The sequence below is a fragment of the Thermobia domestica genome, chromosome 13 (assembly GCF_964235325.1).
Source record: "Thermobia domestica chromosome 13, izTheDome1.hap1.1, whole genome shotgun sequence".
In the NCBI taxonomy this organism is placed as follows: domain Eukaryota; kingdom Metazoa; phylum Arthropoda; class Insecta; order Zygentoma; family Lepismatidae; genus Thermobia; species Thermobia domestica.
This window is the reverse complement of record NC_137466.1, coordinates 70,980,524-70,995,305: the sequence shown is the minus strand read 5'-3', so window position 1 is coordinate 70,995,305 and position 14,782 is coordinate 70,980,524. Positions and strand designations below refer to the sequence as shown.

The 14,782-nt window shown below is 38.6% G+C and overlaps 2 protein-coding genes across 3 annotated transcripts in view; both read right to left on the bottom strand.

The window, feature by feature from the left end:
- or (AP-3 complex subunit sigma-2 or) overlaps nt 1-4,892 on the bottom strand; it is a 55,106-nt gene extending 50,214 nt beyond the window's left edge. The window contains exon 1 of one of the 2 annotated variants that reach the window (XM_081735883.1): nt 4,290-4,892. In XM_081735883.1, the coding sequence (XP_081592009.1) occupies nt 4,290-4,358 (69 nt within the window). In that variant the 5' untranslated portion in view covers nt 4,359-4,892. The remainder of the gene's footprint in view (nt 1-4,289) is intronic. The other variant, XM_081735882.1, reaches the window with a different exon arrangement.
- Nucleotides 4,893-7,338: 2,446 nt separating this feature from the next.
- On the bottom strand, nt 7,339-8,274 carry LOC145667638 (uncharacterized). Its single transcript, XM_081735100.1, has one exon. The coding sequence runs from the start codon at nt 8,272-8,274 to the stop codon at nt 7,339-7,341; it is 936 nt and encodes a 311-aa protein (XP_081591226.1).
- Between the last annotated feature and the right edge of the window lie 6,508 nt (nt 8,275-14,782).

Below are 14,782 nucleotides of genomic sequence, written 5' to 3'. Positions count from 1 at the left end.
TCATTATATTAGTACAAGTATCTGTTCACTGTTCATTGCAGAGTTAAACAGAATCCTAGAACCTATTACATTAAAATAGAAAGTAATAACTATTGTTTTTGAAGTACAGGATGTCACCTTCATTATTCTACTTCTGTTGGGGTGGGCGGATAGGTGGGCGAGGCTATCCATCGGGTGGGCGGTCGCCCACCCCCGTCCACCCTTAATGCCGTCCCTGATTCTACTACTGGCTACTCTAATTAAATATTGATTGTTTTAAGACGTAAAAAGTTTTCATGAATTTAGTCTTTACATGTTTAAATGCATGAAAGTTAAGAAGAATGTTTTAAATACAATATCAAAACTGCAGCAGGAGAACACTAGTGACTTCGAACTAACAATCAATACTATAATGCTTATTTTGCATTCTTCTGCAATATGACTAATCCCCTGCAATTTGCACGGTAATGAAATAAATGAATTAATTTGCATATTAAAAATCTCTAAAATTCAAAGCGACCTCTGATATATATACCAACCTTAACAAATTAAGTGTTTCTCAGTGTTGTTTACTCACACACACATTATACTATTTGTGTAAATTACGATATATATATATATATATATTTTCGATTATATTTTGATACCTTTCCAGCTCTTTCTTGCGTACGAAGACTTTTGTGTTGGTGCAAGAGTAGTTGAAAGTGCTTGGACATGGCTAAGAAACAAAGAAAAACTAGAGCCAGACCTCTAAGATATTCACCCTGGCTGCGAAAACCAAGACCAGACGCCGAATGCCTATCTCTGGACAGAAAGCTTCATAGTGAACTATTGTTTGTGGATTTGAAGTGTGCACTAACTAGGAGCTTCGTTCGCGAAGATTGTAAGAAAGACGTATATCTTTCTTAGTTAGTGATTAAAGTTGAATCTACGGTCTCAAGTTATAAGAATTTTCCAATTTTCAATGAGAATTTACTTCTCGAGCGTTTGCTTGACACTAGTTATTGCAACGCACAAAATGCACCGTTCAAAAATTCTTTCTTAAATTTCGAAATAATAATAATAAAAAAAAAACTTAGTACATGTATGTTATATTTCATTCAGTTTATTATAAAAAAATATGTACACTATTTGGAACGTATGGGATATTCCGGTATATTTCAATGCTATGGATAACAAAGGCACTGACAGCTTTACAGGAGATGACTGTGCATTATCTTCTTTGGAACAGATTGGTGAGTTTAAACATGATAACCCATTACGCTGCTCACACATTGGAGAACATACGTACTTTTTGCAATCACAAGATAGCTGGTTGACGTAACAGACTATCTACGGCAAATGGCTTGGATGTTGTTTCGTGTTTTATAGTTTCAAATTTGCATCTTATTCTGTGCCAGGTAATATATTTCCCATTCACCTCTGAAATTGTGAAAGTCAACTAACTAAGCGTTGATGGCGCGCTTCTTAGGTCAGCGATAGTTTTGGAAGTTTAAAGTTAATCTTAGCGTACTTTTATCGCTGCAAAAATTACATAATTCCAAATCTGAAAAATCATAAAAACTGAAGGTAGCTTGTATCACTGTGTTAACTCTAGCTATAGGAAGCACAATAGTACTATATTCAAATATAATAAACAACCCCTTCACTATACTGGATCTAGAAAATATTCAATTGAAGTAATGAACACGGAAGAACAAAGTGAGCCACTTCTCTACGTGCTGACGTAGTTTATCGATCCATCGATTTGTAAAATTTACAAGAGAAATATGTAATGTTACTTCTGAAGAGGAATGTATAAGCAATCAAAATGTATGGGGATCTTACCTGACATCCCTAATAACGCAGAAAAACTTAACGTCGTGTATGCTTTAAACCACACATTACATCATAAGGAAGCCATGATGAAATGAAGCCTTATATGCAACAGTACCTTTATAAAATGTACAAAAAAAGATATGTAAAGTTTTCTCTTTCTTAGTTTATGCACATAATCACTATCACTGACGCGTCTGTTCCATTCAGAGGCACTCCCACAAGGACCTACACGCTTTGCGTTACTCTGTCTCAGTTAGATACCGGTGCACTTCTTGCTTTTAGTGACCAGCTAACACACGTTGGTTTACGTTTTTGGCACTATAGTTTGACTTAAGTCCATACGCTGTATTTTTACACACAACAGTTAAACTCTCCTAAAGTAAATCCGTATCCAGGAATGCAACTCCTCCCATAAATCATTCGTAAGGTACTAGAAATCGATTTCCTGATGAAGTATATCTAAGTAACGAATCCGGTGCAGGTTTACAATAGTGTGTCAAATTAAAAGAATACTTTTATTCGACTTTTCATGATTTAAACGATTCCTCAAGAAGGTCTAAACCTCTAATACCCTCGCGCATGCATAAATAATAGCACACAAATTGATAATATGCGTGCAAACTGATGGGATGTACTACCCTATTATACCGATATGCAATTAATTCAGGTATTACTCGAGCAGACGGTTCTACCAAATTTTGACCCACTTCTGAAATTTTCAGGTTAGGTTAGTTTCGTATTTCTTTTAGCAGAACATGCACTAAATGAGGAAATGAATTATTATTTGCAGATTGACTTCAGAAGGGCTAACATAAGTACAATGTGGACGTATGACAAAAACTACCGTGCAGAAAACATGAAACAACGTGTGCTAGATGGCCAGTACAGGAAGGAGAGGCGAGCCGTAGCGACGGGGGTATACGTATAAACGAGAATAGTGGAAGAACGACTTATACTCACATACAAAACTTATACTGTCACTCAAAATTCATTCCAATATACTCTGCACTGACAGAAGGTAAATAACTTGTAATTATACTCTCATTCCTTTACAAAAAGAGTTTTAATCGTATTTTACCTACAAATTTTCTATTTGGTAGAACCGCCTACTCGAGTGAACCCTTATTTCACAACGAAGGGTTAAATTCCAAAGTTGGGTGTCCGTTTCCAGCAAAATTTTTAAAATTTACAGGAAAGATATGGATACTTTGATCATTTGTGTGCTTGATAATATATAAGAGTCTCGATAAATCTGTTTATTTCTTATATATAAGCGGTTATAAACATGGCACTATACGGTGAGCGGAGGGAACTACTTGGCGCAAGGTAACCGAACAGTTGCTTTGTGGGAAAGAAACGAACATATATGTTATCAACATGGCGAATGTACAAGGGGAATTAACTAACAGTTTTAACATTTGTGAAGCAATACGTTGATAACGAGCAAAATCTTTTGGCCTATGTTTAGCAGAAGGGGTCCAGCTCTTTTCTCTAAAAAATGCTACAATATTGGTAATTTCTGTTCATATTCGGTTAGTTTAGGGTAGGCTTGGTTAGTTTAAGTTAGGTTAGACGAGTTTAGGTTACGTTAGGTTAATTTAGTTTATGTTATATTAGTGCAGGAGTCCCGCAAAATTTTCCAAAAAATGATAGAATATCGCTTATTTCTGCTAATATTACGTTAGTTTAGGTTAGCTTACGTTAGTTTATGTTAGGTTAGGTTAGATTTGGTTACGTCGTGTTACTTCTAAGTACTTGCATCACTCATTTCTCCTGTAAATTTTGTGATATTTACGTACTACTGGACCCCTTGTACTAAACATACCCCAATCTTTTAAAATTTTGTGAAGAGCACGGATTAATGAACCTAATAACAAATTGCAGAAAGTATGGAAAGGAGATAACAGCGAAAAAACGCGGCCGGAATATATGCCCACAACGAAATTCATACGTACTGCCTTAGAAATCGTTTCTTAGTATAGGAGTTGCATCTATGGACGTATGCTACATAAACGAATGCACCAAAAAGAAACCAACTTGTACTAAGTGAACACTAACAGCGGGAATACTAACTGCATCTTAGCAGGAGAGCCCGAACGGGGGTGTGTCCGTAGTCAGCAGGCGCCTTAGGGACGGAGGGTATCGTGTAAACGATAGTGTACAAATACTTGAAATTGCATAAAAACACATACGTTAAAACAACCCTTGTAATAAGTTGACCATTACGCTTATAAACTTGTGCAGGAACATTACGACATTGGAAATTCATACCCTAGACAATCCTTTCTTATGAATTCACTTATTTTAACCGTAATAAAATATGGGCATTCTCAACAATGTAATAAATACACACTTTACACAATTACCTAGAAAGCACTCAAAATAATACAAAATTACATTTAGTGCATATGGTTGTGTAATATATTACGACCGATAATCAACATGTAAGAGTCTGCCATGTTTGTCATTGAACGTCAAGTAATGTTACTTACGAAGTATTGGTAGAATTTGGAGAGCCTCGGTTTTCCATGGTTATTAAATACTAATATTGCTTTGATCATCTTCTAACTAACACTAATTCCACATGCAAAACGCTAGTAATCGCCATAAGACAAACAGCTTCAATTACTTTTTATATGTAAGACATCTTATGTTTTTACTTAACATTCATTCACAGAATATACGTTGACTTCTTCTTCTTTATCTTTTCTCTCTCTCTCTCAATGTTTTGATGCTCCAGGAACTCGTCCGCTGAGCAATACAGACGGTTAAATGGGTATCTATACTTGTAGAGATGAATGGTCCAGGATCAATTTGGGAACAAAATAAACAAACACAATAGAAACAATCACTTCATGTGGAACACTAACTATGTCGAAGAAACTATATATTACAAACTGCGATGAATAACATGAGCACTGCACTGTTGATCACTTTGACACCATTACAAGTCGTAGTTGTTCACTATGTAATATTGAAGCAGATGATAAAGAACAAGGTGGTTTTTGTTAGCTAGTAAGAAAGACACTGTTACGGGGCTAGTGAAATAAACAGAATGAATGACTGTGTTGAGTATCGGACGGTAGCCAGGCGTTAGAGAGCACTGAAAGGTCAGGTGGTCAATAGAACCTTCAGTTAGTCCACAATAACACAAGCGTGAGGGGCGCTGCTGCTGTTTATATTGCTGGATGGGAGTCTGAGCAGTATGTAGACGAAGGCGAGAATATAAACAATGATGTTTTCTTGTCCAATTATGAGGGGCCTCCCATTTTCTCGTGGTGGGAGTCGGTTCTAGTTGCCAATAATAAATTCCTGGTCCTGATCGTTGTTGTTGTTGGTAGGTTCGCCATTCGGTTTGCCGTTTCTGGAGCAGCATCTCGGCGAAAGAGGATGCTGGGAGCCGGAGATCTATCGGTGTGCCATGTTGTGTTGCATATCTGCTCAGGATATCGCTAACTTCGTTCCCGGGGATGTCGCAGTGTGAGGGCGTATGAATTAACGTAACCACTTGATGATTATTATGTAATATTCGAAGCTGTTGGCGAATATTGATGTGTAACCATGTATTGGCAGATGCCCATGGGGTTCTACATATTCCTTGTAACGCACTAAGGCTATCACTACAAATTCCCACGTTAGGTAGTTTTCGTTGTAGGGCGACTTTCAATGCCATGCGAATTGCCCAGCTTTCTGCTAAATAGATGGATGTATTCGGTGGAAGTCTGTGAGTCTGCGTAATTAAGCGCTGGTATATAAATTCCTGCTCCAACCACAGATCCATGTTCGGTATGCTGTTTAGAAGCATCCGTGTAAATTAAAATGGTATTTGAGTGATGAGATTGAATGTGGTGTTCCCAGAGATGGCGCACTATCTGAGGCTGATTGGATCGAAGACGTTTGAAAGAGACCACCGGTTGCTCAAGTGTGGGAGAAAGTAGAAGAGTATTGTATTGTGCAGTATAACATGGTAATTTCGGTCCTCGATGCAATTGATTGAGCCAGTTATGAACACTAACGAATGCTCGATATATCCAAGGTAGCTGTTTATAATATGGAAGTCTGGTATGAAGGTTGCTATTGTATAGGAATTGTAATTTTGGTAATAATAGGGAGGAGGTGCAGCATATGCGTTGCAGGAGGAATTTTTTAGCCATAAAATATGTTTTCACTGGGAAAGGAATTATTCCAGCTTCTTCTAAAAGTGCGGAGGAAGGTGCCGTCTTTGGTAGTCGGAATATAATTCGCTGTGTTGTGGCTTGAAGACGGGTGTGATGTTCGCTGATCCGTTTAGGTAATGGAGAAAGTAATATTCCGCCATATTGAAGTTTTGCATCCACACATTGAGTACTGACTTGTTGCAGGGAGGATATATCTGTTCCCCAACCTTTGTGGCTGATGCAAGACAGCAACTTAAAATAAGGTTGGGCTTTAAGTGCTATTGTTTTGAGATGATGCTTCCAATTTAGTTTAGAATCGAGATGAAAACCAAGATATTGTAAAGTAGGTGTAACTGGTAAAAGAGTGTTATTTACCGTGAGATGGATGGGAGGTTGAAAACGTTTACGGGTGAAGAGAGTGCAAGAAGACTTCGCCCAGTTGACTGACATGCCGTTTTCAGAGGTCCAGGAGTGAAGTTCTAGGAGAGCGTCGTGCAAAATGCGTATCCCGTCCACTATGTTGGAAGTTTTGACATATAACAACATGTCGTCACAGTATTGTTGAATACGAACCAGTTTTCTAAGTCGTTGATGGAGAGAGAGTGTGTATATATTAAATAAAGTGGGACAGAGACTAGAGCCTTGAGGAATACCCAATGATGTTGAACGATAAGAAGAATATCTGTTATGGTATTTGATGCAGATGCGACGTTGTACCAACCAATTATGAGTATATCGGAGAAAAGGTGTAGGAAGTTGGAGTTGTGCCATGTGAGTGATGAGGCGATCGAGAATGATAGAGTCATATGCATGTTCCAGATCAAGTTTAACGGCAATCAAATACTGTCGATGTTGGAATGTGTTCCAGATATCGAGAAGAAGAGCAGCAACCGAGTCCAAAGATGACATGCCTTTCCGGTAACCAGTTAATGTGGGTGGGAAGACTGAATAATATTCCAAGTGCCAGTTCAATTTAGAGAGGATGATCTTCTCAAAAACTTTCACGACGCATGAAATAAGAGTAATCGGAAGATAACTCTGAGCCAACCCGATAGGTTTGTGTGGTTTAAGTATAGGGACTACCGCTAAATCTTTCCATGAAGATGGAATATGTCCTGTCCTCCATATCTGAGAGTAGATTTGAAGAAGTACAGATCGACCATATGGAGATAGGTCGTACAAGTGTTGATATCTAATCTGATCTCTCCCAGGAGCTGGTGATCGCCGAGCAGTTAACACCAGATTTAATTCTTGGATGGTGATATTCTTGTAGATTGGTGAATCACACTCCGGATCAAGAAGAGGTTGTATAGTTCGTCTGTCATTCAGTGGTTCTGGAGGCGTGAGAAGGCGATGAAATTCATCAATCCAAGGCGGTAGACTGTCAGTAGGAACTGCGCGTGGAGTAGGATCCTGAAATTTGGTTCCGTATAAACGTCCAGATAGAAGACGAAGTAGCCTGTGGGTGGAGCGTGGCACAAAATTGTTGCCAGTGTTGTTTGCGACATTGCTGGATGTATCGTTTATACATCGCTTGGGACTGGCGATAGAGTACATATGTTTGTTGACTCTTTTCGTTAAAAAATGCCTTTTGCTTCTGTTTACTATCATTTAGGAGTTGTTGGCAACGTCTGTTCCACCAAGGAAAATGGGAACGGGATGGTTGGGTTCGAGTCTGGCCAGGAATTTGAGAAGTAGATGGGGAGGCTTCTGATGCTGATGCTTCTATAATATGTATGAAAGAAGAGGTGTTGATAGGAGTGACTTGTACTGAAAAATACCGGAAAAGTTCGTCGGTCGCATTCTGGTATGTTGTACGATTGTATGATTGAGGAATGCGAGAAACGGTTGGAGCATATGGCGAAAGGTGAGCCTTGGGCGTTCTCGGAAAAGTAACTCCTTCAAGTGTAGTTATAATAGGAAAATGATCGCTGCCACCTGTATATCCATAGACACTCCAACTATGGTTTGCATACAGAGCAGAACTGAGGATGGTGATGTCAGGCTCACTGGGATAACCATTAAGGTTCGGGAGGCGAGTAGCAGTCCCATCATTTGCAATGAGGTGAGTTGTATGGTCCATAGCAGCGAGAAAGTTCCGAGCAGCTACGTTGGTGTAACGATTGCCCCATTTTACACTTTTACAGTTCAGATCACCCCCAATAACACAGGGACCTTGGATTGAAGTAAATAATTGTTGCCAGTAATGAGTTGTAGGAGGGCTGTCTGGTGGGGCGTAGATGTTGATAAAAGTGAGTCCAGCACACAGCACTCCAAGCACTTGTATTTTGGTTGAGCCGGTTGGTGGAAGTGTTGACATAACACGAGCCGGTAAGGAGGTGTGGATACCCAAGGCGATCCCACCGTAGTGGTCATCCCGAGGACGGTGATAAACTCGGTATCCAGGAATTCTTAAGTTGTCTTCAAGGCGGGTCCAGGTTTCTTGTAACAGTATGAAAGCCGGAGTAAAAAAGCGGCATATTTGCGATAAAAACACCTCCTTGCCACGAAATTGTTGGAGATTCCATTGTAGTATTCTTAACTGCTGAACTGAGTCATTCTTGGATATGTTCCAGAAAGCGAATAATTCGTAGTAGTAGCGCCTGTAAGTCTAATGCGGTAAGTGGCTGGGTGTCGGACTGAAGTTTGGGAGTTAACTAATGCAATTCCTGTAATAGTTCTTGTTTCTTGGCATGACTAGTATCACGTTCTTGGTTCCAAACTGGCTTCGAAGAGCCGGTGTACAAGGTATCTCCTCTGAACGTGCGAGTTCGTCTAACCGGAGAGGATCCTGTAGAATCTAGTCAGGCACGTTCTTCTGAGGAAGAGTAAGTGGTTGAGGTTGGAATAAACGATTGTTTCTGTGAAGCCGATTGGATAGAATCATGTCCAGTAGGTCGTCGTCGTTTTGGAGAAAGAACGTGGCGATGTTCATCGGGGAGTTCTATTTCTTTACGAGAAGGAGGTCGTTGGGGTTTGGGAGAATAGTGGTAAGAAAGGTTGTTAACTTTCGTGGAAGAGGAAGGAATTGGCTGGCACTCGGGCGTGAGCTGCTGAGGTAATGCAAGGAGTGGGGAGTAGAAATTAGAGGTAGGTACACCCGAGGAAGGGTTAGGAGATGAGCGCTGCAATGGAGGCACTCGTTTTTGCGCTTCGTTATAAGATAATTTTTCCAATACCATGAGTTGATTAATTCGCTCATGTCGTTTCCGGGCCGGGCAGGTGCGTTCAGTGGCTGCATGCGGTCCGTGACAATTGATGCAGCAAAGTGGCTTGGTGCAATTGTTAGTATCATGTGAATCTCCACATTTAGCGCATATTGTTTGTTTGGAGCGGCACCCAACTTTTCGGTGTCCCAGGCGGAAACACCCCCCCATCACTGTTTGACTGAGGGGATATACGTTGCTACTCGGAATTTCGAATAGTAGAGCGAGCATTCCTCTGGCAGATTTTGAGAGGCAAAAGTAAGTACCACTGTGGTGGTGGGGACGAACTCATTATCGTGCCGGCGATGAATGCGGCGGATATGCGTTATTTCTGCCCTACTTTTTATATCTGTTTTGAGTTCGGCATCCGTTATGTCAGTGTCCACCCCTGTGATCACGCCAACGGAATGTGTGGCGTAGGTTGGTATGTATGCTTTCCATAGGTTTCCTCGTAGAATCGGGTTGGTCAGAAAGTTATTAGCATGCTGTCCGGTATAAAAAAGCACTTTAATTAGATTTCGTCCCGTAGGTTGAAAGGATTTTATTCCTGGAACCTTATTGTGAAATAGTAATCTACCCAGACTTAAGGGGTGTTTTCGCCCAATATTTGTATTGGTATTAGAAGAATGATCAGATGTCACATGCACTACGAAATCAGGAAAGTGATGGTTTTGGTACAGATTCACCGGTGGTATAGTTTCAACGGTGACCTCTGTCGCTATAGGGATTGCAGAATCAGCAAATGTAGTGTCTGTGGGAGGGTCCGTGACCATGGAATGTGCAGGAGGAGGGTCTCCTCCCGATTGTTCAGCCATAATTAACACTTCCCTATATCATATAATGCGTAATATGAATGATATGTATCACTGTCACAAGTAGAACAAATTAAGGAAACACGTCAATTAATAACACTCAGCACTTCACTCGCGATTATGTAATCACTCGACTACCTATACAGACAATCCTTTATCTTTTAGCTTTCGCTATGCGCAAATGAATACAATATTGCCAGATTTACTATTGAAAGTTACTTTTCCAAAATAATAGTAATAAAATACTAGGTCTTGTCGCCACGAAAATAGCACAAACTAATTGTAGTGTAGATTTACTGTACAGATCCATACATAAATTAATTGCATATATACTTCTTTTTCAAAAAATCAACTCTCTGGAACTTATGCTGAGTCATTCTGAAGTGTGATTAGTGCTATACTAAAGAGTTTGACTAACGTTTGTTTCCTTCAGTAGTCAGGTCTTTACTACGAAATTAAACATAAGTCAAAACGACTCTGCATAAGGCCTCCTGTATCTTAAACAATCATTTTTGAGATGTGGACTGGGATTCCTCTGTACAATTCACTTCAGGAAGACTTTAGTATACGTAACTATTGTGCAAAAGACACTAACGAACTTGTGCTAAGTGGCTACTAAAGAGCACGAATGCTATCTTACTAATTCAGGGCAGAAGTACAACAAGGGGATCGAGTAATAGCGAGGGAGGTGCGTCCGTAGGCAAGGGGGCCGATTTCTCTGTAGCTTTGGGGGTCCATTTATAATATATATATATATATATATATATATATATATATATATATATATATATATATATATATATATATATATATATATAACAAGATAAAATACATATTCATAAAAATACAGGGGAGCCACATGATCTTTGGGGGGCCCGGGCTCCCTCAGCTTCTCCAGGATCGGTGCCCTTGTCCGCAGGGTGCAGGCGGGTCAGCTAAAGTGAGTATGTACATAAACGAGGATAGTGCAAAACACTGTATATAGCCTAACAACTTTTACCTTACGTATTGTATTATGTATTTTTACGTCACTAAAGACGTTATAGGTAGTATCATGATTTGCTTTCATTGGTTACATATTTGTATTCTAAAGCACCGCTACACATTATTAACGCAAACTTCATAATTATGTGGATTCCTTAACTTTCGGGATACATCTGTATTTGCATGTCATTAGTTAGCATACTGACTTTTAACTCCTCACTTCTGTTTTCTTTGTTTACTTTGATCCATGGCAGGCTTTAGTGCGAATGCATGCTTAAGAAGATAGACTTTTATTAATGTATTTCTACGTAGATACGCATTTGGCAGTTAAGAAATAGGTCTACAATATATTTAGGTTATTTAGACACTGGTCTATTGATCTGTATTACAAATTTGTTCTGGAAAATTTACAAATATGTAAATCCGTACAGTTTATTGGCACCCTAATTGTATCTGCTGTGGTTTTATATCATAAGTCAAGCGCAGAGTTTGCGTTCGTTAACAGAGAATGGGGTCCAAATAGGAAATTTTGCGTTGAGTTTACACAAACCTTACGGAAAGAGCCCACCAATGTTTCTTGAAAATCTTTTGCCAATTACTGTTTGGTAAAATTCCCCTATCTTCGTGGCACTAGTGCTAGCGTTTTTAATCTCTCTAGCGGAAGTAAATTCGATGTGAATTACTCTAAGTTCAATTTACATTTCTCGCTTGAAAATTTGTTTCTTAAGCATTTGAAAGAACGGTAGCAAGACACGACCACTTATCATTTAACTAGAAACAGATAATTCCTGTTTTCTATCATGCTACGCTATTATGTCTGAATAGCTGCCGATTAGGGAATTTATATTCCGTTTGTAGGGTTTTAAGTTGTGTCTTAAGGCATGGGCGTATCCAAGGAGGGGAAATCGAGGCGATTTCCCCCTCCCCCCGAAGAGGAAACTTTCTTATTTTATATATGAATAAAACCCATCCCAGAGTTTGGAGCTCTTAAAAGTAGCTCTAAGTAATAGTATTACAACCCACCGCCCCGCCAGAAGTCCGTCCTGGACGTGTCCCTGTCTTAAGGTTAGTAACATATTACACAAGGAGGTAGTACGAGGTAAGTATGGTTAAAATCATGGTAATGGAAGACTTCAACAGCGTGTTTGGAGGAGCTGGTATGGGTTAATGATTAAGATGGATCACTAGGTGTTCCCAGTGCTATGTTAAACGATGTTTGAATAGTGCGGTGTTGCCAGATAGTGTCGAGTGTTTACTGGTGCCAGATAATAAAGGAAGTAATCATGGAATTCTACTTCGATACTTACTAGAGAAATTAGTTTTCGATCCTTACCGCAATTCCGCTTCTCGAACTGCAACGCTAGAATCCAGGAATTTTATTATTGTGACTACTACAGTAAACGTACCAATTTGGCAACAACGCATTATGGCGTTCTGCGCAAGTTTCGCCTTAAATGTGAATTAATATTTATAATAAAATATGACACATAACACGAAAAACGGTCAAACAATATATCTATTTCGTAATAAGATCGTTACTTTAAAATACTTTACACATACAAATAAACATTTCGTAAAACTGAGCACTTCTTGTAAGATCTTAAAGCAAGTGCCATCTTGTGTGCTCATTGTAAAAAGAACCAAATATTTTCTTTTATTTGTTACATTTTTCGATATCAGGAGAGACAACCAAATGAATCAGTGTCTTGTGCTGTAGCTGAAACATTACTCTATCTTATAGTGCAATATTTATAATATGTAACGTTTCATTGCGCAGTAGTTAAGGCGATGAGCTAAAATATGTACTGACTTCCGGGTGGTGACCCACCTTAAGGTGACGGGTTATTTGAACCAGGTTGAAGAAACGAACGGGGCTAAATGCTTATCGACTTTTATAAGAATCATGATGTGCTGGTTATGAAGACGTGGTTTAAGAAAAGAAAAACGAAGCTACACACCTGAAAAGTCCAGGAAGTAAGAAATGCTACCAAATCGATTATATATATATATATATATATATATATATATATATATATATATATATATATATATATATATATATATATATATATATATTTGTCAGGTAATGATTCAGAAATAGTGTACGGAACGTGATTAAGTTACCAGGAGCGGACATTGATTCGGACCACAATCTCCTAGTGGCAGAAGTGCAAAATTGGTTAAAGTCAATCTAGAAAAGCGTAAGGAGAAAGCATAAATGGAATTTAGAACGACTAAGATGTACGGGCAGTGATCTGAAAGAAGGAATAGAAGAAAAATTCAGTGCAGTGGACAGTATGGAAGGTAGCGTAGAGAATAACTGGGTAGAAGTTAAGCAGATTCTCGTAGACGTTCACAACAACATTGTTAAGATGGCAAAAACACCGAGAAATCTGTAGATAATTGAAGCGATCCTTAAGAAGATAGAGGAATGCAGAATGACAAAAATCACAGATCGAAAAGAACACACAAGACTGACTAATGAATTGAGAAGAAAAACTGACAGAGCCAGAGAGAACTACATGAAAGAGATATGTGAAAAATATTAGAACTTCAAGGGCGCAGCAAATATGGTATGATGTATAAGAAAGCACAGGAATTGGTAGGAAAGCTATTCAAAAATATATGGACGTTTGGAATCGAAGACCAAGAATGTCACTGATAATCAAAGAATCCTTAGAATATGTAAGGAATACATAGGAAACCTTTATGACTAGTAAAATACACTGAAGAGATATTACAATTCAAGCAGAGGAAGAAGTGGATGAGCAAAAAAAATGTTGAGAAGTAAAGTAGTACAATCTATTAAAAACATGTGGAGGAAGAAGGTTACTGGAGAGGATGATATACCCACGGATTTTCTCAAGGGATCAGGAGACAATGCAATGAAAGTACTGACATTACTTATTAACCCTAGACTATTTATTAAACCTGACTAGAGAATAGCCAAAGGACTTTATAGATGTTATAATGTTTGCATTATCTAAAAAAAAAAAAAAAAAAAAAAAGCAGGCAAGAAATGCAGTGATCACAGAACGCAGAAGCATCAACCTTATTTTCCACACTTAAGGAGTATTGCATGCGTATTAAATGGATGGCTGGAAACACAGAAAAGAAAAATCAGGGAGAAGCCAAAAATGTGGAGATTTGGAGAGGAGTTAGACAAGGATATTGTAAGTCACTTCAATTATTCAGCATTTAGAATGAATGCTCAGAAAAAGGAAGTATTAATTGAAATAGACATTTTAGAATTGGAGAGCAGATTATAACCAGGATTAGGTATACGCATGACGAAGCTATTACAGCTAGAATCTAAGAAACTCTGCAAGAGATGATGGATAAAGTAATTGACACTGGAAAACAGTATGGAATGGAAATAAACATCAAAATTCGAAAGTATTGGGAATATTCCGTAGAGACACGCCCTTACGGATCAGAGTAGAACATAAGAAACTTAGTAGATCATTTCAAATATCTGAAAAGTATATTGACGAGATACTTGCTACATGAAAGAGTTCGCGTAAAATATTGCTGTAATCTAATAGGCATTCAAGAAGATAAGATCACCCCTAAATACCAAGCTTAACATTGAACTAAAGAAGCTGGTCAAGTTCTATGTATATAGTACTGCACTGTATAGTTCGGATACTTAAATATTTCGGAAGTTAGAGAAGAAATATTTAGAAAGTTGGAGGAAGATGGAGGAAATTACATGGAGAGAGAGAGAGAGAGAGTAATAAATGATATTTTAAAACGGGAAGGAGAGAAGAGCCCGCTTTTATTCAACTTACTTCATCTCAGGTTAAAGTGGGGGATGTAAATTATA